The sequence below is a fragment of the Malaclemys terrapin genome, chromosome 2 (assembly GCF_027887155.1).
Source record: "Malaclemys terrapin pileata isolate rMalTer1 chromosome 2, rMalTer1.hap1, whole genome shotgun sequence".
Lineage (NCBI taxonomy): Eukaryota > Metazoa > Chordata > Testudines > Emydidae > Malaclemys > Malaclemys terrapin.
Window position 1 is genome coordinate 56,363,804 of NC_071506.1, and position 27,535 is coordinate 56,391,338.

Sequence of the window (27,535 nt, forward strand, 5' to 3'; positions counted from 1 at the left end):
TTAGTTTGTCTGGACAGAGGGGCAGCCAGGCCAAATGTGAGTGGCATTGTGACCCCGTGCATCAGGTCACAATGCTACTCCCTGGGATTTGGCCCCTCTGTCTATACTGATGAGAATATATCTTTAAAATAATGAGGAGGCACAGTCTCACATAGCATACAGACATGAGGACAGAAATGGGCTAGAACTAGAATAGGTTGAAATGGGATAGGCAATGGGAAACCTCTTTTACTACTGATCTCAAAGTCTCATTTTCTGATTAGATATATGCTTACAATAGGATAACTATGCTCAGTGTGGGAATTAAACAGTGGTCTTTCTTCAAATTTTAAATTGAGGATTTCTCTTTTATGCGAAATATGATTAGACAAATGTAGAAATATTCTTATTGATTGTCATTCCAGTGGCTCACTGTATTTTTAATTCAAACTAATGGAATACCATGATATGCGTATTGACATTGTTTTATATTATAGTTTGCATGTACGGGATGGTCTTCTCCGGCTGTATAATCAATCCTGTGTGTAGAATTTCCCTGATGGTTTGGAGAGAGTTTATAGGCTTTTTAGCTTCAGGAGTTTGGTTTACTGTGTATGGCTGAGGCAAATTCCACAGTGGAAGAAATGGGTCCCCTCTTCTCCACTTAAACATTTGTCCTAAGTATGGCTTGACATTAGATTTCATTTATGTCTGAAAGACATTAATACTGTTTTACTTTAAAATGTGTGTGATTATAAGAGTATTTACTTTTCTCTCCCCTTTTGATGAGAGAGGGAGAGTTTACAAAGTTAGGGGTTAATTTATTATATGAGTGTGTGGTTTACATGACATAACATATACCCTATGTGTTAGATTCCTAGAACTAAGTTGGAGTGGGCATAAGTTTTTACCATCTTTTGCCATGTAAATCACAGCAATATTTGCTGTTGTGTTGTATATATGTATTGGTTCTGAGTAATTTTACCTTATTATGGCTGGATAAAGATATTTGCAGCCCAGTCTTGGAAACCCTTTGTCATATCCTTACACACATGAGTAGTCCCCTTGGAATCGTGTGTGTGAGGACTGCTTGCATGATTAAAGACTTGGCCCCTGTGTTTGTTATAAAACTTTCAGTCCAGCTGTTATTTGAAAAAGCCTTTTTAAAGTAAGAATTTTTTGCCATGTACAATACTTGTGATCAAACAAACCAGCAGATATCCTGAGTACAGCATAAATGACTGACAGACTGTTCTGTAACTAGCAACATTTTGAAAGAAGCTTTTTTTGACAGCTATAATTAATGAGTTTTAATAATAAGTGTAAAGTAGGAATGATAAAATAGCAGTTGACAGACCTTGCAGCCTAAAAGGCAGCTGTTTGGGATAGTTGTTGGACATACATCTACATTTTTTACTGTAACTGTAAGTGGAAGAAAAGCAGGTCTACACTTTGTGGAGTTCAGCTAATCAGAGTCAAGCAGTGTCTAATCTGTACTGCTGAACTGCCAGTTGGAGAGGTTCCTGCATTTAAGGGATCAACATTCCCAAGGAAATCTGGTACCTGCTTGTTGATGTGTCTGGATAATCACCTTACAAACCGTAAAGCACAGTATGAACATTCAACTTCACAAATGTATATACAGCCTTTGGGTTTTTTCTGTTTGGAAGTTAGAATGGGAGCCTTCATTGAAACTAATGTAAGTGCCTGATCCTGCCCTCCTTATTATTACTCTTATCATTTTTAATTTATATTACAGTAGCAGCCAGAAATAGAAGTTAATGTTTGTAGAACAAATTCAGGTGCATGCGGTCAATTCCCATTGAAATCAACATATTGAAGTAAATAAGAGTTGCGTCTAAGAGTGCAGTTGGCCATTAGAGGATATTGTTCCACCAGAAAACTGGCATTTTAATAGGTAAAAAGTACAGGTGAACAAATCTGCCTGCTCCCTTACTAAATGAATGAAAGAGTTGGTGCTGATTTCCTTGAGATGTAGCCTTATTTTTTGAGATACTTCAGAAATAGTTGAAATGGTGTACAAAATAACAATGTTAGAATAGGCTAAAACACTTATATGTTTCTAAAGCTTTCCTGCAATTTTATCATTAAACTATGAAATCGATATAGTTCAGTTTAGTCATTTAAGTGAGGAACAGTTAAAAATTTTCTTTTTAACCCTGCTCTTGCAGGGTATTTCACCATCCCTTAAAGGTGAATTTCAAACCAAAGGAAAACCCTAAGTGCTTGTCTTTTTACTGCTCCTTTATGATGAATAAAGACAGGCTATGTTTTTAATTATATTTGTTTATTTTCAAATAAAATATAAAAAATACAGTCAATCAACATGAATACAATCTTCCAAGAAGCAATGGGGGAAACTGGAGCTTTCTGCTGACATTGGAAGAATCAGTTCTTGACTTACCTTTTTCTTGAAGAACACAGGCTGTCTTTGGAGGATCTGGAGTGTGTCGTTACACCTGGAGTTTGAAACCTGCGCTACTGTTCTCCCAACCTCAGACTCAACATCTACTCTCCACTCCAAGGGGTCGAAGAGAACTGCATCTCAGGTTTCAACCTCTGGCTTCGGTGTTGCATTCCAGGTCCTCCAAAGATTGCCAGTCCTCCAGGAAAAAGAAAGTAGTTAGGACTTGATGTGTCTAATGTTAAAAACGGGAGGGGACCCTCTCTTAAGGTAACAAATTTTGCAGCTGTCTTTTTACATTGCAGTGAAGTAGTAAAGGACAGTAAAAAAACAAAAATGTGTCATTTTGCAATTCACCTCTCTCACTCCCAAACACTGAGAATTGGGATTACTGGATGCTACATTCTAGTAGAGAATGTATTAGAGCTTAACAGCAGGAGCAACAGACCCAGGTTAAAAATTCAATGATCAGAAACAAATGTGCTTTCTGTTTCATTTTCCCAGCTGAAATCCTGGATAGACTTTATTGGCTTTAAACCTTTTCATTCAATGAAAAACTCTAACCGGAGTGTTTCCTCTGAATCACAGTCACTTTAAATGGGACATAGACAGCACTATAAATTAGCATTGAACAGAGGTTTTCTTTGTTTAAAACACTTGAAAATTGCTTAACTGTTAACTAGTAAAGGGGTTTCAAAAATACCTGGAATTCACTTGGAAGAGTGATGCACAACTACTGAGGGGAAGAAAGAAAATTTACCCCCCAAAAGTGACCTATTTAAAAGTGTGGAAAATAATAAAAATACCTAATATGTAGATAGTGGTTTTCATATGTAGATCTCAAAGTGGCGGTACAAAGGAGGTAAGTAGTATTTTGCCTGTTTGATTTACAGATGGAGAAAACTGAGGTGAAGTGAGTTGTCCAAAGTCTTACAGCAGGCCAATGTCAAAGCCAAGGTTTCCAGTGCCCTTTTCACTGAGCCTCAACGACAAGCAGTCAGTTGTGGGTAGAATACTGAGATCTTAAGCATCTCCATAATACTTTGATGTAATTTTTTCAAACTTTAGATCTTGTTGCAGAGAAACTGGAATGAGGAATATGGCATTGTGCATACCCAAGTGAAGGCAGGGAGCCAACATAGTGCTGTTATAATGATAAGTGAATATTTTTGTATCACAGAAATGTGAAGAAAATATGTGAGCCAACATGCTTGTCCCTGTACAGGAGATCTGAGCTCACTACCACACCCTCTGAGCTGTCTACGGCTGGGAGCATGCTCATTCCAAGGAGAGAGGGCACTCAGTGTCTTCTGAGTGAGGCTTATAAAGGCACTGACCAGCTTTGGTGCGAGCCATGTGTAGCCATCAACCCAAGAGAATGTCTTTAATGGTGGTGGCAATAAAATAGAAGTAAAGCAGAGGGTGGGATCTGGAGGATTTCCAACTCCAAAATACCTCTGTGTTTCTTTGTATTGTGGGACTCCTATTGGAAGTGTGGGTTCCTAAATAGCTTGTCCAAATCCCATGTGACCTGAGGATGGGCTCTCTCTCTAACTCGAATGCTTGTCTCTCTCACCAGCAGAAGCTGGTCCAATAAAAGATATTACCTCACTCACCTTGTCTCTCTAATGTCCTGTGGCTGACAGGACTACAACACCACAATACAATATTCGTAGTGACAATTCTAGGGTTACCATACATCCGGATTTTCCCAGACATGTCCATCTTTTTGGTCCTCAAATCCCCGTCTGGGGGGAATTGCCAAAAAGCCGAACACGTCCAGGAAAATACTCCTAGCTTTGTTTTGCCGGCATCCCTGTTCCAGTCCCCTGCTTACCTTAGAGCAGCTCCGGCAGGCTACGAGCTGCAGGCGGATTCCCCTGCGGCGGCGGTGGTGGCTGCTGCTGCTCCCCCCAGACACCTCAGCTTTGTGCAGCTGAAGAGCCGAGCTGCCCGAGCGCTACCGGCTTCACGGTTTGCCGGGCAGCCCCCAGACCTCCAGACCCTGCGTCCCTGGCCGGGCGCTTCCCCTCCCGGGCTCCGTCTGCGCTGGGGAAGCACCCGGCCGGGGGTGCAGAGTCTGGAGGTCTGGGGCTGCCCGGCAAACCGTGAAGCCGGTAGCGCTCGGGCAGCTGTTTCGCATGGCTGGGAGGAAGGAGGGGGAATGCGGGGCGCTCAGGGGAGGGGGCGAAGTTGGGGCAGGGACTTTGGGGAAGGGGCGGAGTTGGGGCGGGGAAGGGGAAGGGGTGGGGCCAGGGCCCCGTGGAGTGTCCTCTTTTTTTAATGTTTAAATATAGTAACCCTAGACAATTCTGCATGTAGAATGATCATACATTGTTCAAACCAGGCTCTGGGAGTTTCTTTAGTCTAATTTATGCTAACAAACTATGCTAAGAATATGCCGTCAACATTAGAAAAATAAAACAAATTTGGAGTTTGAAATTGCTATTGAAGTTACTGTACTTGTCAGTCACTATGATCTGACAGTCAACATCTCCAATCACCTTTTTTATCTCTTAACACACCTCTATTTTCTCCTTGCTCTGTCATGGACATGCTCCTTTTTGGAAGCCATGGATCTGTGTGGATATTTTACCAGTTTAGAGAAAAAAAAAATGGGAAGGCAAGAGAGAATTAAAGTCTTTAGTAGTTGGGCTGCCTTCCAGCAATTTTCTTTAAACTAAGCTGTGGCCTTTTTCTGTCCCTTTGAAATAGGCCTGGCTTGGGCTGAACCTAGCATCTGGGGATGAGCAAAAAGACTATGTACCACTGTAAAAAATGAACTTTTTTTAAAAGCATACAGCTATGATAATGAAAACAAAATAAAAGCAGAAGTTGCCAGCTGCACAAACAGCACTCGCCCAGCAGCAGTGGTCAGTGATTAGGAGTGCCCAGCTCCTCGTCACATTAGTGAGAATTTGTAATTATAATAGCACATTGTGTGTATCCTTTGTAACAAAACCAGTTCAGTCTGCTACCCTGATTTATGCAGAGGGAAAGAGATTCTGAGCCTGGCTTTGCTGAGTGCCTCCATCAGTAGTGGGACAAGAAGGATCGTTATCTTGAAGGATCAAGTCCTAGAAGGGCAAAGGGGTCTTTCCTTTGAGATGCTCAGCACCCTCTGCTCTGAAACTTCAGTGGGAGCTAAGGGAGATCTGCATGTTACAGGATGTGCTCCGCCCATTGCAGGATTGAGCTGTTAATATCTCTGGTAGTATTCATAGGAACTGTACTGTAGAAAGCATTGCTTTATTTCATTTTTTTAAAATAGGAGTGTACACATCTGTCTTTTATACCCAGCAGTTTTTCTGGCCCACAACAAGTCCTCTGTGAGTTTCCCTAACTGCGCTCAGTGGGATCTCTGTCAGCTGCAAGATTTATGTCATCTTTTTCAGTCCTGAGAACTGTTCTTTAAGCTTTTCACATCTGGATTTAATTGGAAAGACATTAAAAGACATTAAGTGTGCTGGAAAAGCATATTTACGGAAGATCCTTATAGACACTTCCATTAAAGGAGCTGATGGTTATAGGTTAAAACAGGATGAGGACAAGTTGTCAACAATTAGCAAATTACATTACTAACTGCTTCAAATGAGAAGTCCTGCTTGCAATACTGGGGACTGATTCTGATCTCACTTACACCAAGTTAAATCAGGAGTAAAATACCGCTCAAGTCAATACAGTTACATCCATGCAAAAATGGTGTGAGAGTGATCATAATCAAGCCCTTTTGTCTTGAATATAGAACTGTAAAATCTTTATGTGGAATAATACATATATATGTCGAATTTTCACCTATTTATGTTTAATTTTTTTGTCTATTTATATCCTCGCAGTAAAATTATATTTAAAGTAAGAGGCTGATTGGTTATAGATGCCATTAGCCTCACCCCTCTCAGCATACCCAGGCTGGGAAGTATATTTCACAGAATGCATATACTGTATTCTTCTGTTGCTTATACAATACAAGTGAGTTGTGAACTTGGATCAAGGAAAGAACACATTTAGATGTGGATTTCTTTAGACTAATGCAAGAAGCTATCTATATTTTTCAATCACACTGTTCTGTTTGAACAATATAATCTGAGACTGGAAACCAGTGGGCCCCCGTTTGCAGTTAATACCATCATGTGCTGCTGTTTACAAACTGAATTTTCTAGTTGTGTGCAGACTGAAAGGCAGTTAACATCTAAGGGCACTTACTTGGCATGAGAAGATGAATATAAATTTTTTCTTTGTAAAAAAAAATTTTTATTAAAAACAAGGAATCCGATATTTAGGGGATTGTTTCAGATGCTTTAGTACTTGGAACAAAGTGAAAAGTCCTTTGAAATAATATCCTGCCAATTTAAAAAAAAAAAACCTCAGTATTTTCCACTTTAAACTACTCTGTAGAACATTTCAGCAAAACAAATAGATTTGTTTAAAGATTTTTTTCCCCTCTTAAAAATGGAAATAGAATTCTTTTTCTAGTTCCTGAAAAATGTTTACAGGTTTAAAATTCATGAGAAAATTAAGGTTTGGTGGGTGGTTCTGTCAGGAGTTAGACACACATTTGACTTAAAAAACTGGAATACAGTGGAGAGAGTGCTTTTATTTTCTACCATCATATATTCTCTACCTTTCAAAAATTTCCCTTATTCCTCAAACAATTAAAGCTATATTCTTTTAAGTTTCCCACCAAGTTAAATTTATTTTATCTTAGACTAGCTCGCAGTTCTACAACTGACTGTTGTTCAGCCATGAGCCAGTCATTTCCTTTGTCTTTCTTCATCTCAGTATCCCCATCTTTAAAAATAGGGATAATAATGTTACTCTGTACATTGATCTCAGCACCTTGATCTCAGTGGATGAGAGAATGCATGCATTATCTAAGTGCAAAGTATTGTAACCCACTGGTGAATGTGTTACAGTCCTACTTATGTGACCACCTCCATCTTGCCCAACACAGTATTATGATTATGGGGTGTGCATTGAGATCATGAGGTGGTTTGACCTTCATTGTGCCCTAAAATTTTAATTTTAATGCAAGTTTTTGGCCATTCTTTATGCTGGCAATTGCAGAGGAAGAAAAGTTTAAATAACAGAGTCAATGCAAATCTCCTGTTTTATTAAAACTCATTTTGAGGCAGTTATTTAATTAAAACATGTATTAGAGTCTACAATTTTAAACAGTCAAATCTTTTATTCTAGATCTGGCCACAGTAAAAAAACTTCTTTTCTTTCTAAATGCTATGGGCTGCCAACTGCTGTTCTTACAATCCCATATGGTTTAGGACAATATTACTGTTCATGTAAAGAACCCAGTCCTGCTTCTGTTTCGTTCAATGAGAGCAGGATTGAGCCAAAGTTCTCTTTTGTTGGCTAAACTTTGGGTGTGTTTATCTACAACCAGCCAATTAGTGAATGCTACGTTAGAGAAGTTAGAGCATTGATATAGGAGTCTGAGCCACAGCAGACAGCGTTGTTGATGAAGAGAAAATGTTTAAATGTTCACCAGATCCTCAGCAGATGACTTTAAAGGCTTCCACCAGCTAAGGACCTGAATGTACATTTTAAAAGTAAGGACTAGAGCTGTGTGAATAGCAGATTTTTTGGTTTGCTGGCGATTCCAAAATAAATAAATATATATATATATATATATATATATATTGGTTTAAACCAAAAATTAATTGTTCTGAAATTTTCAGCAAATTGAAGAGTTAAAAGAAGTTCCCTTCATTTGATTATTTAAAATTTTCTCATGTACGTATTTAAGGAAATTTCAAAACAGTACTTCTGAATCAAAATGTTTCATATTGAAAATGTCAAAACAAAATACTTTATTTTTTTCCGGGTTTTTTTTTTTTTTAAGGTTTTGTTTGACCAAACAATTCAGGGAAATGTAAAAGAATCTGCATTTTTTTCACCAAAAAAGATTTGGCCAAGAACGTTTGCCCAGTTTTAATCAGGAGACCAAATTCTCCTCAGTTAAACCAGCTCTCAGTATTAATAGAGTTAAGGTCAGTGAAGGTGCAACCATATAACACAGAAGAACTTGATGTGCAATTGACGTAGAAATGCCTATAAATAAATCATTTAATTAAATTAGATCTAGTGTTCTGAGTACACAGCTGAGAAGGATAATGTCTAATTATTACAGGAGTCAGCATTGGAAAAGACATATTGGGTTATATAGCCCATCCTGTGTGCCAGTGCAGGAGTCTGCTGGAATATATTTTCTAGCTTTGTCCAGTCTAGTTTGGAGGGCCAGGTTTCTTAAAATCGTCTATAATTTTTACACCTGCAACTTTGCATCTACATTCAAGTTCTGGCCCAAATTGTAGCATTATACATCTAATTGCCTGATTGCATTAACAAATCCAGTAGTTAGACATCTAAATACTTTTATTTTGTGCCTCTAATTAATTGCACCTATACTTGATTGTCGATGCAATGTTAGAGATGGGGGTTAATTTAAAAATTTGGCACTGTATGTCTTCAAAGATGTGAATGTTTCTTTGGGTTGAATAGTCATTGTTTGTATCAGCATGATCAGAGCAATAAGTCTAACAAAAGCGAGTTAGAACATAGAATGGCTCCCCAAATGGGTCATGATCTACTTATTGTTTGCAGAAGGTTTCCATTGGGTCATGGTCCAATGAAATTCCACTGTAACATACGATGTAAATTTGAGTTCAGAAATAATATTTTTACTATATGTTCACAGAATGTCCAAGCTGTGGTGTGCCATTAATCCTTCTGGTCTCCGTCTTTGAATAGTAATAACTGAATGAAAAATATGGTTTAAATCTTGGATTCAGAAACAAAAAAATATTTTTAAAAGACTATCAACATTATCAGGAAACTTCACCTAGAAGGTACAAGTTAAAGGACAAATATTTTCAGAAAAGAATTCTAATTAAACTAATTAATTATAATTTAAACTTTTGACTATGGACGCTAAACCCCTACAGCCAAGTTGACCATTGGGCAAGCCGCTACAGCTCCATTGGGTGTGGCCTTGATGTTGGAAGTCTTTGCTTGATGCAGGGTAGGGAGAATAAGCTTGTTGCCCTTGTTGCCATAGTTACTCAAATTTACTGACAAGTACCAACAATCTCCAGCACAAATGTGAGCAGATGCTACCCGTGGATAAAAGTAGAGTAGTCCTTCACAGCAAGTATTACAAGAGCTCATGGGATAACCTTTTCAAAAGCACTTAAATGACTTAGGAGTTGAAGAATTGTCTACTCTTTGAACTGAGGGTGTGATTCCCAGCTTGGGGAGACATATCCTCACTAGCTCTGATTGAGCTAGCATGCTAAAAATAGAGCATAGCTGCAGCCATGCAGGCAGCCAGCTGCGCCAGGTACATGCCTCTGGTCTCAGACTGGCCCATACTGGCAGCAGCTAGCCCCTTCTGCTGCTCACACCACCATAGCTACACATTGCCTTTTTAGCACGTTAGCTTGGGTGTTTTTCCTCAAGTTGAATGTCAGGTATGTCTCCTCAGCTCAAAGTGTAGACATACTTTAAATCCCTTTGAAAGTCAGCACTTAGGTGTTTTAAAATATTTTGCCCATGTTCCTTGCATACCTGCTGTGACGGGTTGGATCACAGAATCCCCCTTGGGAGCTGCCACCCGATGTGCCAAAACTACCTCTGCTCCTGCTTTCCCTGACAGCTCGGGGTCCCAGCACCCTGTCTTGCTGAGCCAGACACTCCCGTCTGCTGCAACAAAGACCCAGGGTCTGAATTACTTGCTCCAAAGCTGCAGGTTTACCTGAAAGCAGCTAACAGAAGTGTTCCTGTCTTTAATACAAAGATGCCCAACTCCCAATGGGGTCTAAACCCAAATAAATCCGTTTTACCCTGTGTAAAGCTTATACAGGGTAAACTCATAAATTGTTCACCCTCTATAACACTGATAGAGAGATATGCACAGTTGTTTGCTCCCCCAGGTATTAATACATACTCTGAGTTAATAAGTAAAAAGTGATTTTATTAAATACAGAAAGTAGGATTTAAGTGGTTCCAAGTAGTAACAGACAGAACAAAGTAAGTCACCAAGCAAAATAAAATAAAATGCGCAAATCTATGTCTAATCAAACTGAATACAGATAATCTCACCCTCAGAGATGCTTCAGTAAGTTTTTTCCTCAGACTGGATACCTTCCAGGCCTGGGCACAATTCTTTCCCCAGGTACAGCTCTTGTTCCAGCTCAGGTGGTAGCTAGGGGATTCTTCATGATGGCTCCTACCATCCCTTTGTTCTGTTCCACCCCTTTATATATCTTTTGCATAAGGCAGGAATCTTTTATCCCTCTCTAGGTTCCCACCCCCTCCTTCTCAATGGAAAGACACCAGGTTAAAGCTGGATTCCAGTTCAGGTGACATGATCACATGTCACTGCAAGACTTCATTGCCCACTTGCCAGCACACACATATACAGTAAGACTAACAGGTAAACACAGCCATCTGCAGACAATGGTCCTGGTTAATGGGAGTCATCAAGATTCCAAACCACCATTAATGGCCCACACTTTGCATAATTACAATAGGCCCTCAGAGTTATATTTCATATTTCTAGTCCCAGATACAAGAGTGGTACATTTATACAAATAGGATGATCACACTCAGTAGATTATAAGCTTTGTAATGATACCTTACAAGAGACCTTTTGCATGAAGCATATTCCAGTTACATTATATTCACTCATTAGCATATTTTTATAAAACCATATAGTCTGCAACGTCACACCCTCCTTCTGAACTTACTGCCAGAGAAAAGGTGTTCAAGGACAGTTAATCCTTACTTAATAATTACCCTCATAAACCTGGCAAGGTCAGTGTCTACATGAATTATCTGCCATGCGAATACTGGTTGTGTCCGTTAAAGTTGGTTAGGACAGCTTCAACTACCACAGACAACTTTTTCAGAAGGGTTCTAAGTTCTACATTTATGAATCATCATCCTTTGTTTGAACAGAGGATTCCCTCTTCTTCCCGCCTCCCCTCTTTGGCAGGTGCAACCATTACCCTTAACCCCTAGTGCATACCAGGTGAATGTTCCTTTGTGCAGAGATTAATTTGTTTTGGAAAATACTATTTCCATGTAAATTACATGAGTTAATCAGATTATGCTATGCATGAAATACACTGGGTATAAGCTATTTGCAAAAAGGGCTTGAAGTCATTTAATTAAGACTTACATTGTATAGTGTGAAAAGCCTTTCTGAAATTTAATTTTTAAACAGATGTTAACATTGGTTAATCAACTGGAGAGCATGGGGTATTGTGAGGAAGGGGGTAAAGACTCCTAGCAGAATGTATTGCTTGTGATACAGGAAATTTAATTACAATAGCAACTGTGGGGAAAAGGGATTTATTCTCAGTATCCCTCACTTGATTTCTGTTTAGTTTATATGCATATATTGCCATCTTGATAAATCAAGGCAGATTAAATAGCCACTTTAAGGAGTAAATTCTCAGCCACCTGTCCATGTAAAATTTTGCACAAGCAAATACATGCAGTTGTATTCGTGTTCATCTGCAATTTTGGGTGTGAAAAAGTCAAGGCCAGGTAGAAGCCTAGCTGAAAATTTGCTCCCAAAAAGAGTAAGAAAGCCTTAGACCTTCAACGAGAGGGAGAGAGTGTGTGTTTAAAATTATTGCTAAAACAGTTTGGTATTCTTGGAACACTAAGCCCTCAAACTCACAACAAGCCTGGCACTGATTGCCTAGCAGCCTTTACATTTGAAATTCAATCCATATATTAAAAAGGTAGAAAGCCACACTCACTGCTGGTGAAAACACCTTTGACTTCAATAGGATTGCATTGATTGTATGCCAGTAGTTAGCCAACACTGGAGAAAAGACCTCCATACTTTTTATTGTTTTCTAAACCAGGAGAAATTTAGGGTTGGATTGTCATTCACTGATCTCCATTTTTGTTGACAAACAACTGCAGGTCCAGTTTTGCTCCTGCAATAAGAGGTGCTGCAATTTAGGGGTTTCTGAGTGCAGATGCAATCAGGGATTTAGGGTTAGATTCACAAAGGGACTTAGGCACCTGCCATTTTAGGCACTGAAATCCCAGATTTATGCCCCATGGGTCTTCACAAAATACCCACTCAGATTCCACCAAACTCTGTGGCACCTGAACACACACAGCACCTAAGTTCTGGCTCTGAGCATGTGCCCTGCTGTCTCACTCTAGGCATCCGCCTGCCTAAGCCCCAGTGCAATTTACAAACTGGGGCAAGACTGGTGTCCTCCCTCTAACATGCCTGCAGAGTGCAGGGGTGCTCAGAGCATGCGTAACTCCACACAAAATGGCTGGGGGGAGCAGGACCACCTCCCTCTTAACTTTTAGCCCAGTGGTTAAAGGACTCGCCTGATATGTGGGAGACTGCTTTTTCAAGTCCCCGTTCCCCCAACTGAGGAGGAGAAGGAAGTGTAGCAGGGATCTGCCAGCCCTAAGCACTGGGCTATAGGATATTCCAATGTGGGGCTCCCTCAGTCTCTCCTGCTCAAGCTGTTCCACTGCAGATAAATAAGTGGCGAGTGCTTGGAGCCTGCGGACTGGATCCTGGATCACCCACATTCTGAGTGACTGCCCTGACCTCCCAGACTATAGTCTCAGTCTCATGCTTGCATGCACTCTCTCTGATCCGCTGACTTTTTATGTACCCAAAGTGGAACAGCTTTAACAGAAGGAACTGAGGGAGTTCCACATCAGAATATCCTATATTATATACCACTGGTTAGGGTACTCACCTCAGAGGTGGCAGATCCCTGTTTAAATCCCTTCTCTTCATCTTGCAGAAGGATGACTTGAACCAAAGATCTCCCACATCTCCAGCTAAGTACCCTAACCATGGGTTAAAAGATATAACGGAGGTTCTCCTCTCTCCCCTCACCCCCCCCCCCCCCAGTTTCTTGTAAGCAACATCCAAGGCACCTGACTTGAAGAGAGGAGAGGAAAGAGAATCCCAGGCAGAGTTAGGCACTGAACTCTGTGAGAGGAGCAGTTGCCAGATTTCTACTGCATTGATAGCCTCAAGTCACTTAAAAACTAGCTCCAAAGTAGCCTAATCTATTTATTGAAACAAAGTTTTTTTTTATTAACACATTGGTCTATACGTCAAATAACAAATGAAAGCTTTCATCAGATATCTAGTACAGATTTGATTAATAAAAAAAAAAGCTACAAGCCCCAGCAGGAGTTGGTCCACATTAGCAACAAAGCTAAGAGATGACTGTGACGGGTTGGATCACAGAAACCCCCTTGGAAGCTGCCACCCGATGTGCAAAGACTACCCCTGCTTCTGTTTTCCCTGCCAGCTCAGGACTCCAGCACCCTGTCTTGCTGAGCCAGACACTTCCGTCTGGCTCCAGACACAGATCCAGGGTCTGAATCACCTGTCCCAAAGCTGCAAGTTTACCTGAAAACAGCTCACAGTAGTGTGCTTGTCTTTAGCACTCAGATGCCCAACTCCCAATGGGGTCTAAACCCAGATAAATTCGTTTTACCCTGCATAAAGCTTATGCAGGGCAAACTCATAAATTGTTCGCCCTCTATAACACTGATAGAGAGATATGCACAGTTGTTTGCTCCCCCAGGTATTAATACATACTCTGAGTGAATTACTAAATAGAAAGTGATTTTATTAAATACAGACAGTAAGATTTAAGTGGTTCAAAGTAGTAACAGACAGAACAAAGTAAGTCACCAAGCAAAATAAAATAAAATGCGCAAATCTATGCCTAATCAAACTGAATACAGATAATTTCCTCACCAGTTCCAGAGTGCTCCCTTTTACAGGCTAATCTCCTTTTAGCCTGGGTCCAGCAATCACTCACACCCCCTGTAGTTACTGTCCTTTGTTTCAGTCTCCTTCAAGTATCTTGAGGGGGGGGGGGGTGGAGAGGCTCCTTCTTTAGCCAGCTGAAGACAAAATGGAGGGGTCTCCCACGGATTTAAATAGACTCTCTCTTGTGGGTGGAGACCCCCCCCCTCCTCCCTCCTATGCAAAGTCCAGCTCCAAGATGGAGTTCTGGGGTTACCTGGGCAAGTCACATGTCCCTGCATGACTCAGTCTTTACAGGCTGAAGCCATTGTCCACATGGTATCTTGCATGTCTCCAGGAAGACTTCTCATGTGGATTGGAGCATTCCAAGATGCATTGTTCCCCAAGTGTTTCCTGATCAGGTACTTAACCTGGTGAATTCCTTCCTAAAGAAGCTGACCAAATGCCTCACAGAGCTTACTTAGAAATCAAGCAAGCATACAGCCCAAATTCTTAACCTCAAGTGGAAAATGATATATATGTACAAATAGGATGTATAGATATAGTAGACCATAACCTTTACGGAGATATGTTACGTGGCACAGGCGGCACAAAACATATTTCAGTTATATCATACATACATTTATAAACGCCCCCCCCCATAAAGCCTTATGGGGTACACTGTCACAATGACCATGAACTTCAAAATCAACCCCCCAAAACTGGGGGGCCTGGAAGGATGTGTGTGTACTGGGAGAGGATATTTGTGGGGGGTGCTGGGTGAATGTACTGGCAGGGAGAATTTGGGGGATGCTGGAGGGGTACGTACGGCCTCACGCTCAAGGTGGGGACAGCGTCATGCTCCCTATCATGGTGGCAAAGCTGGCACAGACCCAGGACGCAGCGCCAGCCTGCACCTCCCTGCGACTCTCTCCCCTCTCCGGGGTGGGCAACTAGGACCTGGCCCTGTCACCCCTCCCGGTTGGGCTCTGAGGTCCCTCGGTGGGACAGAGCTGAGAGGGGCGTGGTGGCTCTGCTTACCTGGGGGGCTGGGACACGCGCGAGATCTGACAGCTATGGATACAGGGGAGGAACCAATTGGGGTGCAGATAGAGAGCTTGGTGGCTAGAATATGGAGGGAGGGCCAGCCTGGGCCTGACCCCACCCCACATGTGTTTGCAGGGTGTACATAGTCTACTTGTGAATGCCAGTTACCGTATTTTTTGTGCTGTCACAGATTGCGACATTTTGGGCTAGGTACCATCCATGACAACTGGAGATAGAAGGCACCTCACCGTGAGCTGACACTGTTGGACGGTATATTTATCAGGACAGTGGCATTCCTGTGATGAAGTTTGTGGTCACTGAGTACTTGATAGGAATAATTAGGGCCATAATCTACTCTGAGATCCAAGCAATAAAGTCAACTGGAAACACACACCGAAGACAACAAAATTCGGCTATTTGCGTTTCATAGGAAGATTCTGAAATGCAACAGATCTAAAGAGAGAAAAAATATCTGTACACTGTGCTAAAAAGACCCCATGAAATCGTTATCATGTGGACGTGAGCTGAAATACACATCCTCTAGTGCAGGCTCTGCCTGCTGGTCTCTGTGAAAGAATGACTTAATATTATGAGATTGTCATTACAAAACATTTAATCCCTATAGAGGGAAGCAGGAAGAATATTCACAAATTTCAATACCATTCACTAATTGCAAATTAACTTAAGTAAAGCTACAAATAGCCAAAATAACTGGAAACCTCCATCTCCATCCTGATATACACACATTTTTATAATAGAAATGGCAGCCAAGACAAACAAAGAGCAATGTAGCGCATCCTGTTGGCATCATATCTTTTACACATTTCATGTATCACTTGTTTTCTGTATAGTTACTGCACTGCCAAAAACATCTGTTGTATAACCTATGGGTCTTTATTCACAAAACAGTTGTAAAATCTTCTGGGGGAGAGAAATATTTGTCTCTCGCGCTATATATATATATATATATATATAAAATCTGTGCAGATGCTCTCTTGTAAGAAAATTCTCAGTGGAAGGAAGTATCAAGCCTTTAAAAACAGACATTGTTCACCAGATTCATTGTCAAATGTTCCATTTTTATTTTTACATTTAACTGAAGTTCAGAAGTTATTTTTATCAAGCCAAATTCATGTAGGGTGTAAGTCCAGTGAGGCCATAGAATTTAATTATGGATGAAAATTAGCCCATTGTCTTTGCTTGTAGTTCTTCTTCATTGCACAAAACTTAAAACCCCCTTCTGCTTCTACTCTGCATAGCCGCTCAACTACTAGCTTCCTTCCTACCTCCAGCTTCTCCAAGTTTATCATGGGCACAGAGTTGGGGAGCGGGTAAAGGATAAAGAGTTGTGAGGAGTGCAGCTACCAGGTCCATTCCTGCTCGTAGCCCCTCAGTTATCAGTTGCCCCCATCCTGGCTCCTAACAAAAGCATGGGGAAGCCAGAAGAAAGCAGAGAAACAATTCATAATTAAGGGGCTGGATGTACATCCATGAAAATCTCTACACAACCCCATTCTCCATGCAATGTCCCTCAATTGTGTAGTAGTCTTATAGTAGTCTTCCACTTTTTTTTTTTTTTTAAGAAAAAGGGAAAGACCTCCCCTCACCCCCCAAAAAACATTCTTTGTTACTGTGGAGTTAAGGTTACAGGTGTTTAGTAGTGCCCGGTGCTTCTTGTGTCCTTCCAAAAAGAAAGAGTTTAATTTCCTAAATCCAAACACTGGAAAACCATGAACTATAGAGTTTAGATCTCTTTACCTACATCTTACAAAACGGGTAGCTTTGCAAGACAGTACACACACTCTAGACAATTGGAAAATGCGGAGTTAAGATGACACTTTCCACATGTTTCCCAAAAGAGATGGGCAGGAGAAGCACAAGACATTGTTGAGCAGCTGGAAGCTTAACTTCACCCTCACAAAGTGTCTTGTGAGCTATTACTATGTGATAAGTTCCACAAGCTAATTCAAGTATATGTGTGAACTGACTTCACTAGTTTAGGGTAGACCTTTACTTTAGACCTGAGTTTGCTACATTCCCGCACAATATCACAAATACTGAATCATGAAACAGTGATAGTGTTATTGATGCTAAGGAGAGATAGTTTAAAATATTGTTAGTTTGCTTTTTGTGTCCGCCATGTTTGGATCTCTGTGAGAAGTATGTGTGCACGCACCTCTGTTCTCAATGTTACAAGAAAAGTGAGACTAATTGGATTGTTTTTGCAAAATAAGCATCAAGATTTATTTTTAAAGTTTTGTAAAGTGTATTACAAATATTATTTAATATTGAATGGTATCTTACTGAATATTTTCCCTACTATATAAATCAGATAAAAATATCACGTTTCCATCCTTGACATCAGGGTAGAAAAGACCAGTGCTTTCGTTCAGTACAGTTTATTTTTGCGGTGATATTCTTCCACTGCCAAAGAAAGAGGAAAATAGATGTTTTTACAAACTCTGTTGTGAGATCCAAGGTAGTATTCCTCTAAGAAGTTCCAAAATAGGGTTTCAGCAAAGGTTAAAGAAATACTTGTTGAAGATACTCTACAACTTTTCATCCTCTTTAGCATGGGATAGCTCAGTGGTTTGAGCATTGGCCTGCTAAACCCAGGGTTGTGAGTTCAATCCTTGAGGGGGCCACTTAGGGATCTGGGGCAAAATCAGTACTTGGTCCTGCTAGTGAAGGCAGGGGGCTGGACTCGATGACCTTTCGAGGTCCCTTCCAGTTCTAGGAGATGGGATGGGATATTTCCACAGTAGGCAGTTAGACAAATAAAACAATAGTAAATATGTAACAAAGAAAATTTATTCTGATCCTGATAATTTTAACAATGAATTAAAAAAGAAGTCTGTACAGGCCCATTTTGGCTCTTGACAATTGTTTTCAGTGACTTGTAGTTCACAGAATCATAAAAATGCAAGGCTGAAAGGAACCTTGAGAGGTCATCAAGTCTGACCCCCTGCACTGAGGCAAGACCAAGTATACCTAGACCATCCTTAAAAAGCAACAGAGGGTCCTGTGGCACCTTTGAGATTAACAGAAGTACTGGGAGCATAAGCTTTCGTGGGTAAGAACCTCACTTCTTCAGATGCAAGTAATGGAAATCTCCAGAGGCAGGTATATATCAGTGTGGAGATAACGAGGTTAGTTCAATCAGGGAGGGTGAGGTGCTCTGCTAGCAGTTGAGGTATGAACACCAAGGGAGGAGAAACTGTTTCTGTAGTTGGATAGCCATTCACAGTCTTTGTTTAATCCTGATCTGATGGTGTCAAATTTGCAAATGAACTGGAGTTTCAGCAGTTTCTCTTTGGAGTCTGGTCCTGAAGTTTTTTTGCTGTAAGATGGCAACCTTTACATCTGCTATTGTGTGGCCAGGGAGGTTGAAGTGTTCTCCTACAGGTTTTTGTATATTGCCATTCCTGATATCTGACTTGTGTCCATTTATCCTCTTGCGTAGTGACTGTCCAGTTTGGCCAATGTACATAGCAGAGGGGCATTGCTGGCATATGATGGCATATATAACATTGGTGGACGTGCATATATAACATTGGTGGACGTGCAGGTGAATGAGCCGGTGATGTTGTAGCTGATCTGGTTAGGTCCAGTGATGGTGTTGCTGGTGTAGATATGTGGGCAGAGTTGGCAACCCATGCAACAAACCTCGATGCCAACTCTGCCCACATATCTACACCAGCAACACCATCACTGGACCTAACCAGATCAGCTACAACATCACCGGCTCATTCACCTGCACGTCCACCAATGTTATATATGCCATCATATGCCAGCAATGCCCCTCTGCTATGTACATTGGCCAAACTGGACAGTCACCACGCAAGAGGATAAATGGACACAAGTCAGATATCAGGAATGGCAATATACAAAAACCTGTAGGAGAACACTTCAACCTCCCTGGCCACACAATAGCAGATGTAAAGGTTGCCATCTTACAGCAAAAAAACTTCAGGACCAGACTCCAAAGAGAAACTGCTGAGCTCCAGTTCATTTGCAAATTTGACACCATCAGATCAGGATTAAACAAAGACTGTGAATGGCTATCCAACTACAGAAACAGTTTCTCCTCCCTTGGTGTTCACACCTCAACTGCTAGCAGAGCACCTCACCCTCCCTGATTGAACTAACCTCGTTATCTCCACACTGATATATACCTGCCTCTGGAGATTTCCATTACTTGCATCTGAAGAAGTGAGGTTCTTACCCACGAAAGCTTATGCTCCCAGTACTTTTGTTAGTCTCAAAGGTGCCACAGGACCCTCTTTTGCTTTTTACAGATTCAGACTAACACAGCTACCCCTCTGATACTAGACCATCCTTGACAGCTGTTTGTCCAATCTGTTTTTAAAAACCTCCAGTGATGAGGGTTCCGCAACCTTCCTTGGAAGCCCATTCCAGAACTTAACGACCTTTATAGTTAGAAAGTTTTTCCTAATATCTAACTTAAATCTCCCTTGCTGCAGCTTAAGACCATTACTACTTGCCCTACCTTCAGCGGACATGGAGAACAATTGATCATAGTCTTCTTTATAACAGCCCTTAACATATTTGAAGACTGTTATCAGGTCCCCCCTCCATCTTCTTTTCTCAAGACTAAACATGCCCAGTTTTTTTAACCTTTCCTCATAGGTCAGGTTTTCTAAACCTTTGATCATTTTTTGTTGCTCTCCTCTGGATTCTCTCAAATTTGTCAACATTTTTCTTGAAGTGTGGCACCCAGAATTGGACATAGTACTCCAGCTGAGGCTTCACCAATACCAAGTAGTGTGGAATAGTTACCACCCATGTCTTACATACAACACTCTTGTTAATAGGAAGGAATAATTCTGGGGTGTAAGTGAATACTTTGCATTTGTCTTGACTGAATTTTATCTTGCTGATTTCAGACCAATTCTCTGATGTATCAAGGTCATTTTGAATTCTAATCCTGTCCTCAAAGTGCTTGCAATCCTCCCAGCTTGGTATCATATGCAAGTTTTATAAGCAGATTCTCCACTCCATTAACCAAATGATTAATGAAAATATTGAATAGTACTAGACTTAGGACTGACCCCTATGGACCTCACTAACTACGCCCTCTCGGTTGGAGCAAACCGTAGATAACTACTCTGAGTATGATCTTTCTGCCAGTGGTGCACTCACCTTATAGCAATTTCATCTAGACAACATTTCTCTCCTTTGCTTTTAAGAATGTCAAGTGAGACTGTGTCAAAAGTCAACTGAAATCAGGATATATCACATCTACTGCTTTCTTCCTATCCACAAGGCCATTAATCTGGTCAAAGAAGGAAATTAGGTTGGTTGCCATGATTTGTTCTTGACAAATCCATGCTGGCTATTCCTTATAACCCGGTTATCCTCCAGGTACTTACAAACTGATTGTTTAATAATTTGTTCCAGTATCTTTCCAGGTACCAAAGTTAGGATGACTGGTCTATAATTCCCCGGGTCCTCTTCATTCACTTTTTTAAAGATCAGTAACTCCCTTCTCCAGTCCCTTGGGACCTCACCCATCCTCCATGAGTTTTTGTGAAGGTAACAGCACATAATTAACCTGTGAACTCACTTCTACAAGATAGAAACTGGATGCTTATTAATTAATATAATATCACCTATAAGACCCAATCAAGGTTAATGGTTCCATTGTGCTAGGACATAGAGCAGCATGGATAAAAAGGAAAAAATGATTGTAAATTAAAATATTAATTTTTATTTAAATCAGTTTTTCTATTTAAATTAATACATTTTGCTTCTTAGAAATAAATCTATTTAAAATTCTGATAACCTATGTTAAAAGCCTAAACTCACTATAATACTAAAATCGTTAATTATATTTAATACAGACTACATTTAATTTAGAATATATTAAGCAGTACATGTTTGCTGCCAAAGCTTTAAAGAAAGTCAAACCGCTGAACTGGTGGAAATCACTGAATCAGCACCTGGAACCAGTTTGTTGAAGTGCTAAATCAGCATTTGGCAGCTTTTGCAGGTATAGAGAGAATATTTTCTTCATTTCAGTTTATTCAACTAGTACAGTTTAATGGCTAGTTCATTGAAAGTTAAGAAACTGATTGGGAGTTGAAATAGCCGGAAAGCTTGCTTTTCTCAATCTACAAATACAAACTAGATGTGAGAATGAAATCTACTGATTCAAAAGTCTTTAAAGACATGGTGACCAGAAACAATCAATTCAGTTCAGTAACTACAGATAATACTTCCGTTGTTTAATAAACCAGCTGGTTTTCAATACAAAACATGTTTTAATAAACTTATCTAAAAAAGTATCCAGAACATTTTAGGTTGTTTTATGTAGGAAACAATTTTAAAGTGCTTTTTGTGCATTTTTAATTGAAGTCCAATTTTCATCCAAATAGAGCTTGATGCAAATCACAACTAAAAAAAAAGTAATCATCCAGTAAATAAGAAATGCATCATTTCCTAACATAATAAAAATATAAAAATAAACAACATGAATCAATGCATGCTAAGATATATAATTGCTTAAATATGTATGGTTAGCAAAGAATAGTAACAAATTTAGTATAAAGACTATATTTAATTGCAAATCAACCTTTTTTAAATGGTTACCAACCAATGAGAACCAACCTTTCTTTAGGAAAATACCTAATAAGTACCAATTGAAAACAAGTTAAAAATTGATTATTTAAATCAAGGTTTCCTGTCTGCTGATTTAAATCAATCCATCCTGCACTATACAGACAAGTTAAAACGAGACAACAGTTCCTGCCCCAGAGAATTTACAATCTTGGCATCAGACAGGAAGCGACAGATGGATAAAACAGACAAATGGGGATGAGGTAACAGAAAAGCAGACGTCTCAGCTTGCCACTGCCCTAACCAATGCCAGACAGTATTGATTTTGTAGGCATCACAGCAGATGTCTTAATGAGGATAAGGTGATGGCTTTATAAATTATAACAGTGAGTTTTTCCCCATGCATAGGAGGTGGCATAGGAGAAAGCATAGAGTGACTGAAGGACAAGCAGATAATCAGAAAATCACGGCTGGCATTATTGGTAGAGAAAAGGTAAAGGTTGAGAGCTCATAGATCTGATGGGGGGGGCTAAAGGATGATGGGCCTTGAAGACAAAGACAAGGAGACAGTGGAAGACAAGTAGCCACTGGAAGGAAACAGCAAAGGGGGTGGATGTGGTCAGAATGCCAGTGTCAGTAAGATTATCCTAGCATCAGCATTTTGAATTGACCTGAGGGAGGCAGTGTGGCTGGCTTCAGTGCTAGAGAGGAAATTACATAAATTGAGGTGTGAGATGATGAGTGCCTGGCAGACTGGACAGATAGAATAGGACAAATCTTAGAAATATTATGTAGGTAGAAGCAGTGAGACTTGGACATGGTCTGGATGTGCAGAGATTTATAAGAAGGAAATAACTGATTTGAGTGACTAAATGGTGGAATTATTCAAAGTGAAGGAAAAATAGGAAGGCTTTTGGGTTGGAGTTCAAAAGCTCAGTTTTGGCCATGTTGCCAGCTGGACATCCATATGGAGATGTCAGAAAGATAGATGAAGATCTGAGATTGGATGGAAAGAGGCAAACCTTTAATGGAGAGGTAAATTTGTGAGTAGTCAATGTAGAATGGTATCTGAAGCCATGCTTGTGGTTAAGAGCTCTGAAAGAAAAGGTATCAAGAGAAGAGTAGGGAGCCAAAGACTGAGCCTTGAGGAATACCCACTCAACAGTCCACAGAAAGAGCAACATGAGAGAACAGAGTCTCAAAAGCCAACAGAAAACTGAAATTTAAGAAGTAGCGAGTGGGTCAGTGGTGTCAAAGGCCTCTCAGAGCTCAAGGAGAACAAAGTTGGAATAGAGGTCACTGGAGATTTTAACGAGAGCAGTTTCAAGGTTGGGAAGGTGGTTTAAAGAAGGTAAAGAATGAAGTTGGAGGAGAGGAACTCAAGGCAGCAGTTGTACATGGTGTGTTATAAGCTTGGCAGTAAAGGGATAGTATTTGGAGAGGCAGGTGGGAGTCAAGGGTAGAATTTTGATTTAATTCTTTATGATGGAGGAGATTAAAGCGTGCTTGTGTTGTGAGGGGAAGGAGCCTTGAAGAAGGATAAGGGAGAGTGGGGACAAGAGAGACCAAGCAGAATGGGATGGGGAGGGGTATCCTCTGGAGCATATGGAGGGGTTAGAAGAGAGTAGGTGAGAAATCTTATCAGAGGAGAAGGGAAAGGAGGGAATAGGGCATGTCAGTCAAGGTGGAAAAATAAAGCTGCTTGGCTAGGAAAATAGTAGAACTGCACAAGGAAGAGAACAAATTTGTTGTGGAGGAAGCTTGCATGATCATATGGCTTTCCTAGAGTTGCTAGAGGTGGAACAGAGGAAGCAGATACTTGGGTTGATCCAACGCTGGGCTTTGGTAAGGCGGACTATGTGATGGGAGAGAGTAACAAAGGAGTTGAGGGTGGTGAAGACTGTAGAATGGAGGGAATCAACAACCATGTCAATGGAGGAGGGGGCCGAGAGCAGACAAGAAGTTATCAGTGTTAATACATTGGAAGTCAGGAAGGACTGGGTGGCAGGGCAAGGGGGGCATGTAAGTAATGCTGATAAACTCAAGTTTATCAGGATATTTTTAAAGGTTCAGATATTTATATGGATAATAAAAAATCCATAATTGCATTTGATAAGATAAAAATGTGCAAACCCTCATGCTTCTTGATATAAGCCAATTACTAACTGCCCGGAATTAGGAAGAAACTTCTCTGAGGGTCAAGTTACTCCATGCTTGTCCATTATGGAGTTTCTTGTGCTGTCTTCTGAAAGCTTTAGGTACTGTTCATTGTCAGAAACAGGATATTGGAATGGATGGACCACTAGTATAATGCAGCATAACAATCCTTGTGCTGCTATTCAGCTGGCCCGGATACACATTGTCTAGCAATATTTAAATTGTGTTAACATACTTTTCAAGGGAAGGCACCATTGAGAGAATCCAGGAAACATAACTATCACTTTAATTGTGAAAGCAGATCCAGTGTTTTGTTCCAACAGTAGCCTGTGTGTGATTCTTGGGGTGATAGTTGTGTCTCTGGTCCAACAAGAACTGAAAATTCAGATAAAAGCATACAGAGAACCTGTTTATGTTGACAAGTAGGAATAAAGAAACTTCACTGAACAATCCAATTTCTAAATGTTTATTCTGGGGTTGGCCCTTGAGGAATGGAAAACTACTGATTTCAGGATAAAGGTGAATTACAGAGCAAAAAATAAATTGAGCCTAGATCTTCTTGTTGAATGTCCCCTCTAACATAGCTTTTGACACAGAAATGTGTGTTAATTTTTAGGGTGGTGGATTAATCGCAGTTAACTCAGGCGATTAACTCAAAAAAATTAATCGTGATTAATCGCAGTTTTAATCGCACTGCTAAACAATAGAATACCAATTGAAATTTGTTAAATATTTTGGATGTTTTTCTACATTTTCATATATATTGTATTCTGTGTTGTAATAGAAATCAAAGTGTATATTATATTTTATTACAAATATTTGCACTGTAAAAATGATAAAAGAAATAGTATTTTTCAATTAATCTCATACAAGTACTGTAGTGCAATCTTTGTCATGAAAGTGCAACTTACAAATGTAGATTTTTTTTTTGTTACATAACTGCACTCAAAAACAAAACAATGTAAAACTTCAGAGCCTACAAGTCCACTCAGTCCTACTTTTTGTTCAGCTAATCGCTAAGACAGACAAGTTTGTTTACATTTAAAGGAGATAATGCTGCCTTCTTCTTATTTACAATGTCACCAGAAAGTGATAACAGGCATTTGCATGGCACTTTTGTAGCCGGCATTGCAAGGTATTTATGTTCCAGATAAATATTACAATTGATAGGACTTGAATTTTTTTTTTGTAAGTGCATTCTTTATTCCGTTGCTTCTGTCTCCTCCCCTACACCTGCCTCAGTTTGCTAGGTAAATCCCTCTTCTCTCTGCTGATTGCTCTGGCAACTGAGACAAAAGCTTTCCCATGATTAATTAGCAAGCATTGATTATGAAACTTTCAGATACTACATATCTCATCTTCAGAACACACCCATTATAACAAACAAGTTGCCACCTGTTTTGTCTTAAAGTTGAAATGCAAAGCTAACCTGAAAAACAGATTTCATTATCTAAATGTCCCTAATAACTAGGATGCACTGGGCATTGAGCATACAAAAAGTTTTACCTAACTTTTTTAAATTCTGTTTTTTTTCTCTGAGACTTTCTCAAAACTTCCTGGTTCACTGAAGGTATTCAAGACTGTGACATCACAAATATCAGAACCCTCATTGCAATCTATACCTGATGTCATTTTCTGGGAAGCCTTCAGTGACCCAAGAAGTGCCAAGAGGATTTCAGAAAAGAAGAAAACAAAATTAATAGGGCTGTCAAGCGATTAAAAAAATTAATTGCGATTAATTGTGCGATTAAAAAAAAACCACGAGTAATCACATTGCTAAACAATAATAGAATACCATTTATTTAAATAATTTTGGATGTTTTCTACATTTTAAAATATATTGATTTCAATTACAACACAGAATACAAAGTGTGCAGTGCATCCAGCATAGGCTCATGGACCTTCTAAGTGTCTTTCATTGACCCATCTATAAGATATATCCGTGCCACCCACAGTGCTCTTCTAGATCTAGCTATTGGAATGTAGGCATGTTCCTCCACCACTACCCCTTCAGTGTTCCTCCTTTTTATTACATTACACGATCCACCTCTCTTGAATGCTCTGTAACTTGAAGTCTTTAAATCATGATTTTTGAGGACTCCAGTAACTCAGCCAGAGGTTAAGGATCTGTTACAGGAGTGGGTGGGTGAGGTTCTGTGAACAGCAATGTGCAGGAGGTCAGACTAGATCAGTTATTCTCAACCTATTTACCATTGTGGGCTGCAGGTTGAGAACCACTGCGCCAGACACATTGGCCCGCCCAGCCCTGCGCTGCCAGCCTGTTCCTTCCCCTCAGCGGCAGATCCGCACCATGCACCGCATGACCCCCCTGCCCAGAGACCGCCCCCGCTAACCCCACCCCCACAACCCCTATGTCCAGCACACACACCCCACTGCTGTGGGGCAGGCAACCAGGACCCCATGGCTACAGGGCCAAGAGCAGAGCCCCAAGTAAAACAGCCCCCCTCCAAACCTCTAATTCCTGGGCCTATGCTGCCATTCTCCCTCTACCCCTTCACTGCCCAGAGACCCACTCTCCCGCACACTGACCCCTGCCGCACTCACCTCCCCAGCTGCTGCCAAGAGCACTCCAGCAGGGCTACCAACACCTCTCCCCCTCAGCCAGTCCCACCCCCTGCCAGGCCCAACCAGCATATTTTTTATTTATTTTTTTTTTAAGCACGCAGCTGGGTCACAGCTGTGTGCTAATTGGGCCACATGCGGCCCGCGGGCTGAGAACCACTGGACTAGCTGATCATGATGGTCCCTTCTGACCTTAAAGTCTATGAGATTTGCAAGAATGACTGACCTAAGATTCCCTCCTCAGGACCAAAGGGAAGCGTGAGCTCCATAAACACACTAAGGGCTTGTCTATACTTACGCGCTGGTTCGGCGGCAGGCAATCGAACTTCTGGGTTCGATTTATCGCGTCTTGTCTGGACGCGATAAATCGAACCCAGAAGTGCTCCCCGTCAACTCCGGTAATCCTGCTCGGCGCGAGGAGTACGCAGAGTCGACGGGGGAGCCTGCCTGCCGCGTCTGGACCGCGGTAAGTTCGAACTAAGATACATCGACTTCAGCTACGTTATTCACGTAGCTGAAGTTGCGTACCTTAGTTCGAATTGGGGGGTTAGTGTAGACCAGGCCTAAGGGAGGCTGGGAAGACTTCATAGGCTAGAGAAGTGAGAATTCTAATGGGCATATTTTCTCCTTAATGCTAGTAACACAGCTTTCATTAACCCTTAATGGGAGTTACTCATATGCACGGAGAGGTGAATATATCATTATGTTTGCTCACAAACCAGCCCTTTATCATGGCATTGTACTATAGACTCTTTACTACCATCCTAACTTAATTTGCTGCAATATACAAGAGATGCATTTAAAAAGAACTGCCATTAGTGACTACCTTAATTATATCATTACAATACTAGTCGTTGACAACTCATTTTTTATTCAGGCAGCTTTAAGTGCCTTGAAACAGTTTTCGGAACAGGGACTGGATCCAGTGGAAGGGGCTATGAAGGTTGAAAATGGAACACTTGAAAAGTAAGTGTCATTTAGTCTTTTATACT

The 27,535-nt window shown here is 40.6% G+C and overlaps 1 protein-coding gene across 7 annotated transcripts in view; it reads left to right on the forward strand.

The window, feature by feature from the left end:
* Positions 1–27,535, forward strand: part of STAU2 (staufen double-stranded RNA binding protein 2) — a 222,734-nt gene that overhangs the window by 193,251 nt on the left and 1,948 nt on the right. For 6 of the 7 annotated variants that reach the window (XM_054017183.1, XM_054017187.1, XM_054017188.1 and 3 more), the window contains one exon: positions 27,421–27,509. In XM_054017183.1, coding sequence (XP_053873158.1) covers positions 27,421–27,509 — 89 coding nt within the window. Of the gene's footprint in view, positions 1–22,211; positions 22,297–27,420; positions 27,510–27,535 lie in introns of those variants that run through there. The other variant, XR_008443743.1, reaches the window with a different exon arrangement.